The sequence below is a fragment of the Protobothrops mucrosquamatus genome, unplaced genomic scaffold, assembly GCF_001527695.2.
Source record: "Protobothrops mucrosquamatus isolate PMUCROS unplaced genomic scaffold, P.Mucros_1.0 scaffold10, whole genome shotgun sequence".
NCBI classification, from domain to species: Eukaryota; Metazoa; Chordata; class Lepidosauria; order Squamata; family Viperidae; genus Protobothrops; species Protobothrops mucrosquamatus.
In genome coordinates this window covers 2,748,844-2,761,891 of record NW_015386397.1, presented here as the reverse complement: position 1 = coordinate 2,761,891, position 13,048 = coordinate 2,748,844, and the positions used below count along the sequence as shown (strand labels likewise).

Here is a 13,048-nt window from a genome sequence, read left to right as displayed (position 1 = left end):
TCATACATTTGGAGTTCATGGGTTTTCTAAGGAAAAGTGCTAACCACGTCCACATTTTTACTTCATAAACCATTTCTTTTAAATTACAAGAGGCTCAAAAAGAGAAGTTTTAAACAAGAAAATTTACAAATACTTGGACTATATTATACCAACATGAAAACAAAACAGTTACCTAGATTTGATTCTAAAGAGACATTTAATAGGTAGGTTTCTTTTTTTGTTGTACAAAAACAAAATAAGAGAGAGAAATGTTAATATAGGTAGTTTTCCAAGTGTCAAGAAGCAGAAGAAAGAATCCTTTCAGTTTGCTTAGATGTTTGTTTCTTGTTTCAATGTACAAACTATTATGTTAATTTTTACATTTTCCTCTAAATTTGTGGAACAGTGCGGTCAGATTACTTTTTTTTCTTTTCTTTCTTTCTTTTCAGTGCCATTCTCTCTCTTCCATTCCCACTTTCATCCCTTCTTTTTCTTTCATTCTTCTTCATCTTCTTCAGCCTCTGGTTTTTCCTGGCTATTTGAGCCTGGCCCTGCAGGTTTGTTTTCTTTTTTCCACTTCATCCGTCTGTTCTGGAACCAGATTTTGATCTGTCTTTCTGTAAGACATAAAGCATGGGCTATCTCAATGCGTCGCCTTCTGGTCAAGTAACGGTTGTAATGGAATTCTTTCTCCAGTTCCAGGGTCTGGTACCTGGTATAGGTCTGGCGGCCTCTCTTTCTGTCAGTTCCTGGAAAATAATAAAATAGAATTTTACAAGATTGTTTTTGTTTTGCACTTCTTTATGTGCCTCTGTGTGTTTTTTTTTAACATGTTGCCTATTCACAATATACATATGTTTAAGACTGCCTACTTTTTTTTAATAAGACATATTTTTCCTTACATAAAAAATCTGTATTTATTTTATACTTTGACACCATTAAAACAAATTAAAAGAAAAGTATGATATTGCATACTTTGAATGAATCTTTTTCAGCTTCTTTAGGCAGGAATTTATTATTCAGCTCTATAATTTCAAATAAATGTTGCAGTTATTAAGCGCACAACTTAAGCTTGCTCATACACTTTTTTGGAGGCATCAGGTTGAGTTTAGGGCAAGCATTGAGGGTTGAATGAATTTAGGACAATTTATTGGTGATGCAAATTTTGTTCAAGGAGATTCAATGCATTACTTTTTTAAATGTCAAAATTCCTGTCCCTACCAACAAAGATCAGTAAAAATTCGTGTTGAGAAATGCAAACCGGAATGAAAAGTTCTATAAAGAGCTTGTTACTTATTTTCTCATAAGATGTTTGATAAGAGTTAAATCATGCAACAAGAATTGAGGTGGATGAAATTACAAGGAAGCTCTTCCCTGCAGAAATTTCCACATCTGGTAAACTTATTTAAGTCAGTGAAGGTTAATGTTAGGGTACTTCCTTCCTTTTCCAGGTTGTGTTTTATTTTATTCTACCCCTTCCCCTGAGGGAAAAAAAGTGGTATTTGGATTTTTTCATTAGGAATTTCGGAAGCCGCTGGGCTCAGTTAGGCGATATGGGAATTCCTCAAAGCAAGCGTCCTGTCTTTGACCACAACTATTTTACTCCGGCATCCAAAGAATCTGGATTCAAACCAGAAATCAATTCTGCAGTCATTTCTTGCTGGCCTCATATAACTAAGGAGGCTCCAGCTTTTGAGTAAATGGATTTTTATCACCGGTTCTTGCCAGAGTTAAAACAGCCCTACTTTACCTCTCCTAAATGTGTTGATCAACTTAGTATGTTTATTGTTTAGCAAAAAAGGGAGAAGGGATGTAAGTCTTTGTCTCTGTAAAAAGAGCAATAAAGCAGGATACAAAGAGGAAGAAAATAAGCTGTCTGTGGAATGTAAGTTGTAAACTCTTGCTGAACGGAAGGCTGTAATGGCCAGTCTTGCTTTGGCAGTGGAATCTCCCAATTCCATGCAAGGCTCAAGGAAATGCAGGGGGTGGCGGGGAGAGGAGGGGGAGATAAGAGACAGAGGAAATAAACCCCAGTTTTCATTGCATTTGTTGGAATGGGGAAAGAAGCCATCAGACCCTCAATAAAAGGGGGGGTCAGCCTTGCGCCCTGGTTGTGCTCCGTCCTTCAATATTGTCTTGTCTTCCAGCAGCAAAAAAGAATTTGCCCTGCTACCAGGAGCTGCTGCTATTGCTAGTTTTTATAAAGTGGGGAGGGAAAAGAAAGTCCTTCTTAACTGTCTCTCCTCCACCCCACAACACTAAAGCTGGGCTTTGAGGTGCAATCTCTAAATCGTGGTTTATGGATTACCTAATAAGAAAGAAAAGTTAATCTATTATGTTAGCCCCTGAAATTACTGAAGCTACTGTGCCTTCATGTTCACACACACACACACACACACACAGCCTTTGTTTTCCCCTTACCCCCCACCCCTGGCTTTGGTCTCCTTTCATGCTATTTGGATAGAGACCTAGGCTGAATTTTTGCCTCAGCCACCACTTTCCATTCCAGATGTACTCTTAAATAGAACTTTACCAGGGCATCCCCCAATCAGGTGTCTCCACAAGCCTGGGATTACAGCTTATATTGTAGCTGACCATGATAGTAGCTGTAGTCAACACATCCAAAGGGCATTGGAGTGAGGAGACCTGCAGTGGAATATTACTAGAAAATTGGCAGATTTCAGAAGAGCCATGGGTGATAGAATTGCCAAAGACATCCATTTCCTATAGACATCCATTTAGTTTTCTGCCTACTGATCTGTGGACAACCTTTCCCTGCCGTTCTCTCCCACACTGAAATGACCACTTTCACTAACATTCCAGCTATAGAAGAATGTGGGAAACTGGCCCTTTTCAATATTCTCATTATCTCTACCTCAGTATTTGGTGGTCTAACAAAAGTCTAATCAATTTTCCTACATTAAATTACTGGGGGAGAGGGATCTCCCAATGGTTGATTCATGCCTTCCTCCACCTGTTAGTTCTCAAGAAATATAAGCTTGAAAAGGCAACATAAGAGACACACCACCATTTACAGTCCTGTACTAGTTATTTCCCTTCAGATACGAGTGCATAGGATTGCAACTTAAATGTATTTTCCTTCCACTTCAAGCTTGAAGTGTTCTGTGCTCCTTAGTAGTCTGCCTCTGTTGGTTTTAATACAATGTGCTTGTTCTACTGGGATCCTGTAACAGTAATTGGTATAATGGAGTTGATTTGTGGGAGTAAGAAAGGGAATCACCAATCCCACCAAGCATGGAAGAGAAATCTGGCTCTCAAGAGAAGCACAGAGCTATTACTGAATGTGATAATGGTGCTATAACGGGTTAAGGACAGTTGAGCTTAGAAAGCCCAGTGATGGAAGCTTCTTTCTTCCCTCTGGATTTTGCAAGGTGCCTTAGAGTTTAACTTACATTGCTTTTCCTAACAGCAGAACAAAATCAGATAGACAGAGAAAAGTAGGCAGGTAAGACTGTTGGTACTTAATACAGACTACACACAATTGGGGAAGCGGATATTAGGTGTAACTAGCTCGACCAGTGCATCTGGCTTCACAAGTCTGTAACTCTTATGTGCATTTCTGTTCCAAAAACATGCACATATTTTAATGTGGATAAGGGAAAGAATGATCTGATTCCCCCCCCCCTTCCCCAATTTCCAGAAACTGGTGGGTCTGAAGTGCATATCTATAATTGCACATCCTGAGGAGAGGAAGGGCATAGGACATGGGGGAGGGGGGGAGGGGGTGTAGGATTCCTGTTCTAATGGAATGGCCTTTTTCAAAACAAAACAAGCCCCACTGGGTTTGTCCCCCCCCCCCCCCGTCTTTTAAAAAACATTTCTACTGTAAAATAGAACAACTATACAATCACTAAGAATCAACCTCCAGTGCAGGATCTGAGAGAAACTTCTGAGTTTATGTGTTTGTAATCCCAAGAAAAGGGGAAAGGAAAGGAAAGCTGACTTTTTATAATCGGTCTCTTTCTTCTTTCCTTTCACCTCCCCTCTAATAGTACAGCGTGCTTTTCCCAAGACACCCTGCCATTGGCATACAGGAAGCCAAAAGCAGAAACAACAGAAGAAATAAATATTTAACCATTTGATTGTTTAAGGGTTACTTTTGTAGGGTAATCTCAGCGAGAGAAGGGGGAGGGGTGGGAGAGATTCCTTTGAAGGCAAACGTCATAAAAGGAGTTCAGCACCATCTTTTTCTCCCCCACCCTCAATATTACCTCTTCCCCCCGGCTGATCCCCCCCCCGGTTTCTCCCCAAGGCTTTCCCGCCATCTCCACCACTCTCCCGAAGGATCTCACCTGTGCTTCTCATCCAAGGATATATTCGCAAGTTGCTTTCGTGCCGCAAGTCCGTCTCCCTCTGGTCGCTTTTGTTACAGTTGGGCTTGGACGCGTCTCCCGGACACATCATGGACAGGTTTTGCTCAAAGGGGGAACAGTGCATGTTGAAGGAGCTGGTGTCCAGACCGTAGCCGCTGGAATACATGCCGGGGGGCTGGGGGTGCATGCCTCCCCCGCTAGGGTAGAGAGCAGGCATGGAAGCAGCGAAAGAGGCCGTGGAACTGGAGCCATAGCCGGTGCGCTGGGCATTGGAAGCGAATGCGCAAGAAGTTTGCTCGGGAAATACTCCGGAGGGGAAAACCGAATTTGCGGCCTGATATTTAGAAAATAAAGCATTCGCATAATACAATGAACTCATAATCTGGCCGGGTGATTTGTAGGCCGGGACGTTTTAGTGTCGGTTTTACGAGGTACCGTGATATATTACGGAATTAGACTCCAGATTTACACCAAAAAGGACCCCCTTTTTCCTCCCTTGGCCACGTGACTCTAATCCACGTGATCCGAATAGCACCAATCCGTTCCGATCTTCCTCCCTCCCCTCCAACTCTCCCTCCCCCCAACTGAAACTGTACCCCCCCCTCCGTAATATGGAAAAGGGGGGAAACACTATGTATGGAGCAGTGGCCGGAATTTATACAATACGTTGCATTATTGATGATAGGGTAGATACTGAATCTCCCAAGCCAGAAGCTGGAAGGAGCGAAAATCATGCGCGCGGAGTCAGTAAGCGTCCGTTTTTAATCAGTTCTCAAATGAAGCTAGTAGGAAAAAGATACAGGAGGGAGGCGGCGTGGCAAAGAAAATAAGAAAGATCTCCAGTGGGTAGTGGCGCCAAGCTAGGGCAAGAAGAAAAGAAAGAAAAGAGAAGTGCCGCGAAATCAAGAGTGAGAAGTGAGGTGAAGTAGAGAAATCGAGCCACTTGGTCCATCCAAGCAAGAAAGATAGCCGTAGGATTAGCAGGAAATGTGTTTTTTTTTTCCCCCTCATCGGTTTGATTTTGTGTTTTTCTCTCTCTCTTTGAAGTTGCTGTTGACGGGATATATACATACAGATATAATTTTCTCCTTTCTGCCCCTGTTCTCCCTCCTGCTAAGTACCCAGGAGAAAAACGCGGGATATTGAGAGTCAGGGAGCGAAGAGAGATGCCCGCCCTAACTCGCGGTCTCGGGGCGGGTTTTATAAGACGACATTCCACTGGCATCTGCCGCCGCTCCCCATTCCCACCCCCCGCGACGATACAGTTTCTGACCCGCACCAACGTCGCCCATCCGAGCACTGGGAGACTTACTGTTTACTATTTCAGTTGCTACCTCCCCTACCCCTCCCCGCTCCAGTAGCTCCCCTTCTGAATGCCATTCAATTCTATATGTAATTTATTCCACTGCCACAGGCGTTGAGCCTCGGAGCTCGCTTTGCTTTTTCTGGTGGCGGAAGGGGGAGCGAAGGGGGGGGGGAGAGGAAAGATTACAACAGATCTCTATTTAAGCGTGTCAGCTCTTCTGCTGGACTCAATTATAGGGAGAAGGAAAATGTGACCAGCTGGTTATTCTGCTTTTTTGCTGGGGAAGCAAGGAAAGCTTCCAGAAAAGAAAAAGAAGGGGGGGGGGACCGAGGGAAGAGAGATTAAAAGGTGCACATTTCACTGAAACTTATCAAAGCCCTCTGTGACAAATAAGAATAAAGCTGGCCTTGCAGCTCAGAGATTGGCAGAGGTCCTCTTTTCAAGGTTAAGTTGCCAAAAACAAGTGGGGAAATATATGGAGGGGCATGCAAATATCACGAAGCTCCTCATAGGAGGGGTGGGGACTACCAAAACTGACAAGCTTCCAGAGCCTGGGGGGGTGGGTGGGTGGAGAGTTTAAGTCTTCTGTTAGGAGCAGTAAGGCTGGAATTCAGCAGTGATAAAATAGAGGCACATGCAGACCTCATTAGCATAACTTTTCTGAAACTAAAAATATTTAGCCAATCTCCTAACCTGAAGCCAAGATAAGTCTGAGACACCTTTCAAAAGAAAAGAAATCCATCTTCTCCCTCTGCCTTCCTTCCCTCTTCCCAAACTTCCAGCAAAATCTCAGGTGCATTTTTCCCTGAAAGCCATAAGTTTCTTCTGTGTCTCTTAGAAGGCTTTGTTGGATGGCAGTAGCTGTTTTGGATATGTGTTTATTTTCCCAACCCTTTTCTTCTAAATGTTCAGGAGGAAGTGTTAAGCAGAATGAAGAAAGAACAATGTCATGGGGAAATTGTGGCTTGCAAACTTTATTTTAACTCCTTTCTTCTGCTGCTTCCAGCTTCAACAATAGAACAAGGTGAAGAGAGAACAACAAAATATAGCATTAGTTTCCCCACCCCCAATAAAGTAATTCACGTATACAGTATACATTCTCTTTTTTTCACAGTAAACCTAAGGGGGGAGGGGACAAAAAAACAAGGGAAAAACACTTTTTACAACTTCTTCCACTGTGTGCATGCCAACTAAATGGGAGAGGCAAGAGAGAAAACGAGAAACACAGCCTTTATTTTTCTTTTGTTTTCCTTTTTCTTTCTTTTTTAAAAGGTTAAAAACACTTAAAAAGACAAACAGATAAATAAAACAAAATGGGAACCCAAAAGGAAAGAGGGTCTGTGACAATCAAAAATCAAGACAACTACAGCATAAATAGGCAGTTTCATGTTGTTGGGTATATTTTCAGAGCTACCTGCAGAAAGGGAGTTTAACCACAACACTAGAGAAAAGAGAGACAAGAAATGAGAGAGAGAGAGAGAGAGAGAGAGAGAGAGAGAGAGAGAGAGAGAGAGAGAGAGAGAGAGAGAGAGAGAGAGAGAGGGAGGGAGGGAGGGAGGGAGGTGTATTTCAGAGGAGGGATGAGAAAAAGAAAAAAATAGGAGTAAGGAAGAAAGTCTTCAAAAGTGCAATGCTGTATATATTTTGTACATCATTTCCATAGCACTGGTGTCAAAATAAGAAAAGAGGGAGAGAAGGAGGGGAGGTGGAGAAAAAAGAGACAGAGAGAGTGAATTTTTTCACAGCCATGATTAACAGAAGCTATTGCATTACACTATTACTAATTCTTAACTGGCCAGAAGATGAAAAATAACAAACAACAAGGCTAAAAAGATCCCATGATGTCTCGTTTTTTTTTTAAATATATAGTTCATTGTATGTATCAAAGGACATCCAGGAGAAGACGCTCACAGCTATATTGTTTTACAGCAATAAAAGGCGAGATTCCCCTCCCCAAGCAGTATTTATCCTCCCCCCGTCGGAACCACCGTTCACATTAACTGGAATTAATGGAAGAATGGGGGGGGGCTTTCTGAGGCTTGCCTGTCCAGTCTTCCAGCGCCTACTTTTTGTCCCCCGTCTGTGCTTCTCCGCCCTCTTCCACCTCCTGAGCCCTTTCCATTTTCTGTTTCTCCAATTCTTCTTGCTCACATTTGCTGCTGGGGAACTTATCTTTGTTGTTCTCCTTTTTCCACTTCATCCTCCTGTTTTGAAACCAGATTTTCACTTGCCTTTCGGTCAGTCCCAGGGCGTGAGAGACTTCAATTCTCCGCTTGCGGGTCAGGTAAGGATTAAAAAGGAACTCTTTTTCTAGCTCCAGGGTCTGGTAGCGACTGTAGGTTTGCCGGCCTCTCCTCCGTCCAGCGGCTGCTGGGGTGCGGGGAAAGAGAAAAGGAGATTGAGAAGACACAGCCACCAGGATAGGGGACAGAGGGAGAGAGAGCGAAAGACGCGCGCGCACACACACACGCACACGCACACACACACACACACACACACTCAGAGAGAGAGAGAAACACACACACACGGGGAGAGAGAGAGAGAGAGAGAAACACACACAGACACACAAAGGCAGCGGCGGAACTGCCCTTCTTGTATGGTACAAAGGGGAGGTTAATTACACAGCAATGGATGGAGAGAGGCACTGACGAAGAGGTCCACAGATGCGCTCTCCTCTGTTCGCCCGAGCTTCAACCTCACCCGGGTTCTTGGGTAGCTCACCCCGCTCCCTCCTTTCCTCCCATCCCTGTCATTTTCTTGGGAAAATTATTCCCTTCCTGACATCCCAGGTTTCTGGCAACAAACGCCCTCCCCGGCCCTTAAAACAACCGCCGCCGCCGCCTGCCCCCCTCGCATCTCCAGAGATTTAAAAGATAATAACCAAAGCGGCGAGAGGAGGGAGGGAGGAGGCGGAGGACGCCAAGGAGAGACACAAAAAGGGGGTCTCGGAGGTTGTAAAAGTACCATAAACTTTAGGGGAAGCTTCTCCGATTGAAAGAAGGAGGGGAGAGAAGTCCAGTTCTCCCCATTCAGGAGAAAAGGTTCCTTTCAGGGTAATTAAGCGATAAAGCAATTCAGAGGTGCAAAAGTTTACGCTCATAAAACAGTACAAAGTAACCAAGGGTTGAGGTGGGGGAAGGAGGGAGGGGATGAAAGATAGTGGAAGAGGTGGGAAAAAAGGAAGGCGAAATTGCTTTATGGGTTCAGGAAATGCCTTCTCGACGGCTGGACGCCTGGCCCTTCCTGAGATGCCTCCTCACCTTGCGGTCTCATCCAGGGAAAGAGTTGTGTGGGAGACGGGCTCTGCTCCGAATTGTCCGCGTCCTCTGCCAGGCCGGTGGAGGCTAGCTTGCAATCCGGATACTGCACCAGGTCGGATTCCTGAGCGCTGAAGAGGCTTTGTCTTTGCAACGGGTCATAGCCGTAGAAGTTGCTGGGATCCCCGTGGCACGCTACGGCGCAGGGATTCTGTTGGTAAGGGGAGGTGGAGAGAGAGGACGCTCCGTGGTAGAACTCCTGGATCTGGGTGGGGTGCTGGAAAGTGCCCCCCGTGCTCGGGCCGTACACCACCGTCGGTCTCCCTCCGAGTTCTTGGGCGAACCCACAATCGTAGAAGTTGGGGCGCAGGGAGTCCCCAGTTTTGTACTTGGAGAAGAGGGAGTTGACAAAATAGGAGCTCATTGTCATATAAATAGCTTATTTTAAATAGGTCTAGATCTAGGTACCAGGGTTAGGGGAGATGAAAAGCCACAGGATGTTAAAAGATTACGAAGAGGCGCCAACCAACGAGTCTTTGTGATTTCCAGGAATATATACAGATATGCATAGATTTAAAAAAAAAAAAAAATCCTGAGGATGGAGTCAAAACTCTTTCCCAATGAACATGCTATCAGATTCCGCTTTTTAAAATTGCTGCTGTTGTTGTTTGTGACTGTTGTTATTATTATTCCTCTCTGTATGTGTGTCTCTCTTTCTCTCTCTTCTCCTTTTTCTTCTTTTTTTCCACCTTCTTCTTTAACCCCCCCCCCTTAAAATATATATGTATATATCGGCACTTAAAAAAAGTTCTCGCTTTACATTTCCAAGGCGAAGTGCCAGTTCATAAACAGTTTTCCGTGATTTACTTCGGAGCAAATGAGTTTGTTCATATTTCGCAGTGTCTTTTCTGGATCATTTGCATCTATTACGGAACCCTCATCCTATTGGTTTCCACATACTCCACACGGACTCTGAACAGCCTGCGAGCAGGAAGGAGAGTGAGTGGGAGACAGAGAAGGAAAGAGAGAGAGAGAGAGAGAGAGAGAGAGAGCAAGAGAGAGAGAGCGGAGAGCAGAGAGCGCAAGGGAGAGAGGGAGGGGGTGGGTGGGGTAAATATAGAGATTAAATATGCTAAACTATCTACGTTAATGAGATATCTCTCGCCTTCGCCTCGCGACAAATCATCTACCTAAGCCCACCCAAAAGATTGATATTTGGGGAGGGTTGAAAAATTAAAGAGAGGCTTTGCTCCCATCGTTAATTTTCATTTTTTTTTATTTTATTTTAACGAGGCAGTTTTAGCCCTTTGGAAAATGTCAGAGTTGCTTTGGAAAACTCTAAAAAGAGGCCAGATTTAATTGCTATTCCTTTTTTTCTAAAAGCCTCCTATAAATGTAATTGATATTTTAATACCAAGTTATCAAATCCTATGGCGTCCTATAGCCTCAACATATTTTAAAACAAACGAGATAGTCAGATTTAACATTTTAATGATCAATTTCCTTATTATTGATAAAGGCTTAAGCATCAGTGCCAAAAGAAAGAAACGGTCCATTTGTAACAGCCTCCTTCCAAAAAAGATAGGGCCTTAAACTGTGTAACAAACTATACTGCACAAAAAAAATAAAGCTAAATAAAAAGATGTGTAGGCACACAAACACAGACATACACACAGAAAGAGAGTCAAACAAATAAGTATCTAAAAAAGCAAAACAAAACAAAACCACACACACACTGGTATGTTCTTGCCAGTTATATTGCACTACATAAAAAACTGTTAAAGAGTTTTTATGAGTTCTTTCCTCCATGGCTATAAAAACCCAGGTTTCGATTGGCACCTAAATACCATTATTGCAAGATGCTGGGGTGTCAATACTGAATTAAAATGATTATAGTTTTTCATATATAAGGTTGACTTTTCAGCTCCCTGATACCACCCCTCCTACCACATTCTCCCCCCTTCTGTTCCTCCCCCCCTTCTGTTCCAGCAGGGAAGAAGCTATCTCCCATCTTCCCTCATCTCCTACCACAGATGTGGGTCTTCTTAACCGAGGGTTCACATGTGCCATCCTCAGAAGTAGCCCCCCCCCAAAGCCTAGTTCAAACCACAAGGTGCTTTTAACTGGGAAAGACCCAGAGAAAAACCAGGGGGGGGGGGAGAGAATGAGATTATAGGAAGAGGGATTCCTGATATTGCTTTAAGTTGCTTTCAACTTTGCTAACTCAACCATTCACACCACCTCCGCCGCCACCACCACCTATGACCACTGAAGAAAGTAAATTCTAGGAGTCCTTTAGCTCTATCAGCAATTATTTTCATGGAGCTTTCTGTGTCCTCCCTGCTCCAAAAGATGCCAATCCTAATCCTCAAATGTAAAGTTTCCCAGCTGTATAAGCTTGTTTCTCCAGTCACTCCTTCACACCCTGATACACAGAGGTGACATTTCTGCATTATATGAAATTACAGATTTTTGCGTGCTGTGATCTCACTTTTTGTGTTTGGAATCTTGAAAAGGGCCAAACACTCCAGCTTCTCTTCTTCCAGCCTTGCGCCCCTTATAGTTATATTTGGTTAACATCCCAAAGATGAATTCAAACAATTCCAATCCAATCCAAACCATTTCAAAGTTCTGTACATCTTTCAGTCAAAATCCTGAGATGTATCTTTTGAAACAATAGTTCATATTATGATACCAATTCAACTGAGAGGGAAGGAGAAGGAAAGAAACAAAACAGAATGAGAAGGCTTAAAAAATATGTTTTAAAGGTAAGAACAAGTCTGTTTCATTTGTTTAAAGGCTATTTTTTCTCCAACCCTTCTCCCCTCTCTAAAATTCCTGGAAATACTTAAAATGAGTGCTTAAAAATAGAGCTTTTATTTCTATATTTTCTTTTCCTACCCGTTCAATGCAAGAAACACTTTTTTAAAAAATATTTGATTATTGCTATCCATAAATTTTTCCAGTAATAAAACAAAATAGGGACCAGCTTTTTCCTTCTCCAATATGTTCCCAGATTTATAGGGCAATCTTTGGAATCTCACTGAGAATTTAGCCCCAATATTTCCTCAGCAACTAAGCCACAAACTTTCTAACATTTACCTGTGAAATGCAGTCCTACACTACTGAACATAATAAGGATTATCTCTGAATAAGTACCTACAGGATTGCTCCATAAGCTTTCTCAAAAATTATTCCCACAACTAGTATGTATTTACAACCAGTCCTCAAATACTTAGAATTTGCTGGCATTTTTAAAAAAAGATATACCTGGCTGACATCTCCGAAGGCATTTGTTAATCTGCAAACGCTGACTACCAGGATGAGCCTAGTGCTCTGTTCTGCTCTGCTCTGCGCTCTCTCTCTCTCTCTCTCTCTCTCTCTCTCTCTCTCTCTCTCTCTTTCTGTGTGTGTGTGTGTGTTTATGAGGGGGGGTGAGAGAGAGAAGGGAGAAAGAAGAGGAACCAGAATTAAGAAAAGATAGCTGAGTTATTCTGGAAGTTAGCATTTTAAGGAATGTGCAGGGCAATTTAGTGTTTGATATCCTATGAAGAATCGTCATCAGCATTAAATCATGGGTATACTGTACTTGGGGCCTCTGATGAAAGGCAAATGTTTCTATTATAGGGAATGGGGAGGGGGAAACCACCAGAGAAAGTGAGAATATAATTTACAAATACCCAGCGGAGGAAAGATTTATTAGGAAATCTTTCCCCAAAATACATCACTTGGTAAATTGTAAGTTCTCATTGTTTTATAGCTCCATGAGTGGATTAAAAAAAGAGGGGTTTTTTTCTATTAATTAGCACAAAGTACATCTGGTTAAAAGATTGCAGCTTTTATGTATTTTAGAGTTGCTGAACATTGCCTGGAATTGCAGTAAAAAGGGGAAGACGTTTTCTTATTTTCTGACTATCCACATTCAATCTCTCTTTTTTTCCTTGAAGTTCAGTTTTGTAATGTAGAAAATCCGCTGGGTATTATTTAATCAATTTATGGAATCTTGACTGTTTCTGACACTTTGTTATCTTTTTTGTACATTTTTCTTTATAAAACATATTTATTAAAATGTGTTCTGATTGTAGTTTTTAATCACTTTTTTACTTCTTATTGATCTCTTTTATTCATAGAGTTCCTTTGTGAACTGACAGTGCTTTTGAATGTGGCATTGG

At 42.5% G+C, this 13,048-nt stretch overlaps 2 protein-coding genes across 3 annotated transcripts; both read right to left on the bottom strand.

Moving 5' to 3' along the window:
- Positions 1-474: 474 nt before the first annotated feature.
- HOXB7 (homeobox B7) lies at positions 475-4,692 on the bottom strand. Its single transcript, XM_015810482.1, has 2 exons — positions 4,293-4,692; positions 475-728 (listed from the first exon to the last, which is right to left on the bottom strand). The coding sequence occupies exons 1-2, from the start codon at positions 4,690-4,692 to the stop codon at positions 475-477; spliced, it is 654 nt and encodes a 217-aa protein (XP_015665968.1).
- Positions 4,693-7,681: 2,989 nt separating this feature from the next.
- HOXB8 (homeobox B8) lies at positions 7,682-9,306 on the bottom strand. Of its 2 annotated transcripts, none has more exons than XM_015810479.1 (2): positions 8,880-9,306; positions 7,682-7,989 (listed from the first exon to the last, which is right to left on the bottom strand). In XM_015810479.1, the coding sequence occupies exons 1-2, from the start codon at positions 9,304-9,306 to the stop codon at positions 7,682-7,684; spliced, it is 735 nt and encodes a 244-aa protein (XP_015665965.1). The 2 variants fall into 2 exon arrangements, with proteins under 2 accessions (XP_015665965.1, XP_015665967.1); XM_015810481.1 differs by having other exon boundaries at positions 7,682-7,986; positions 8,880-9,300.
- Between the last annotated feature and the right edge of the window lie 3,742 nt (positions 9,307-13,048).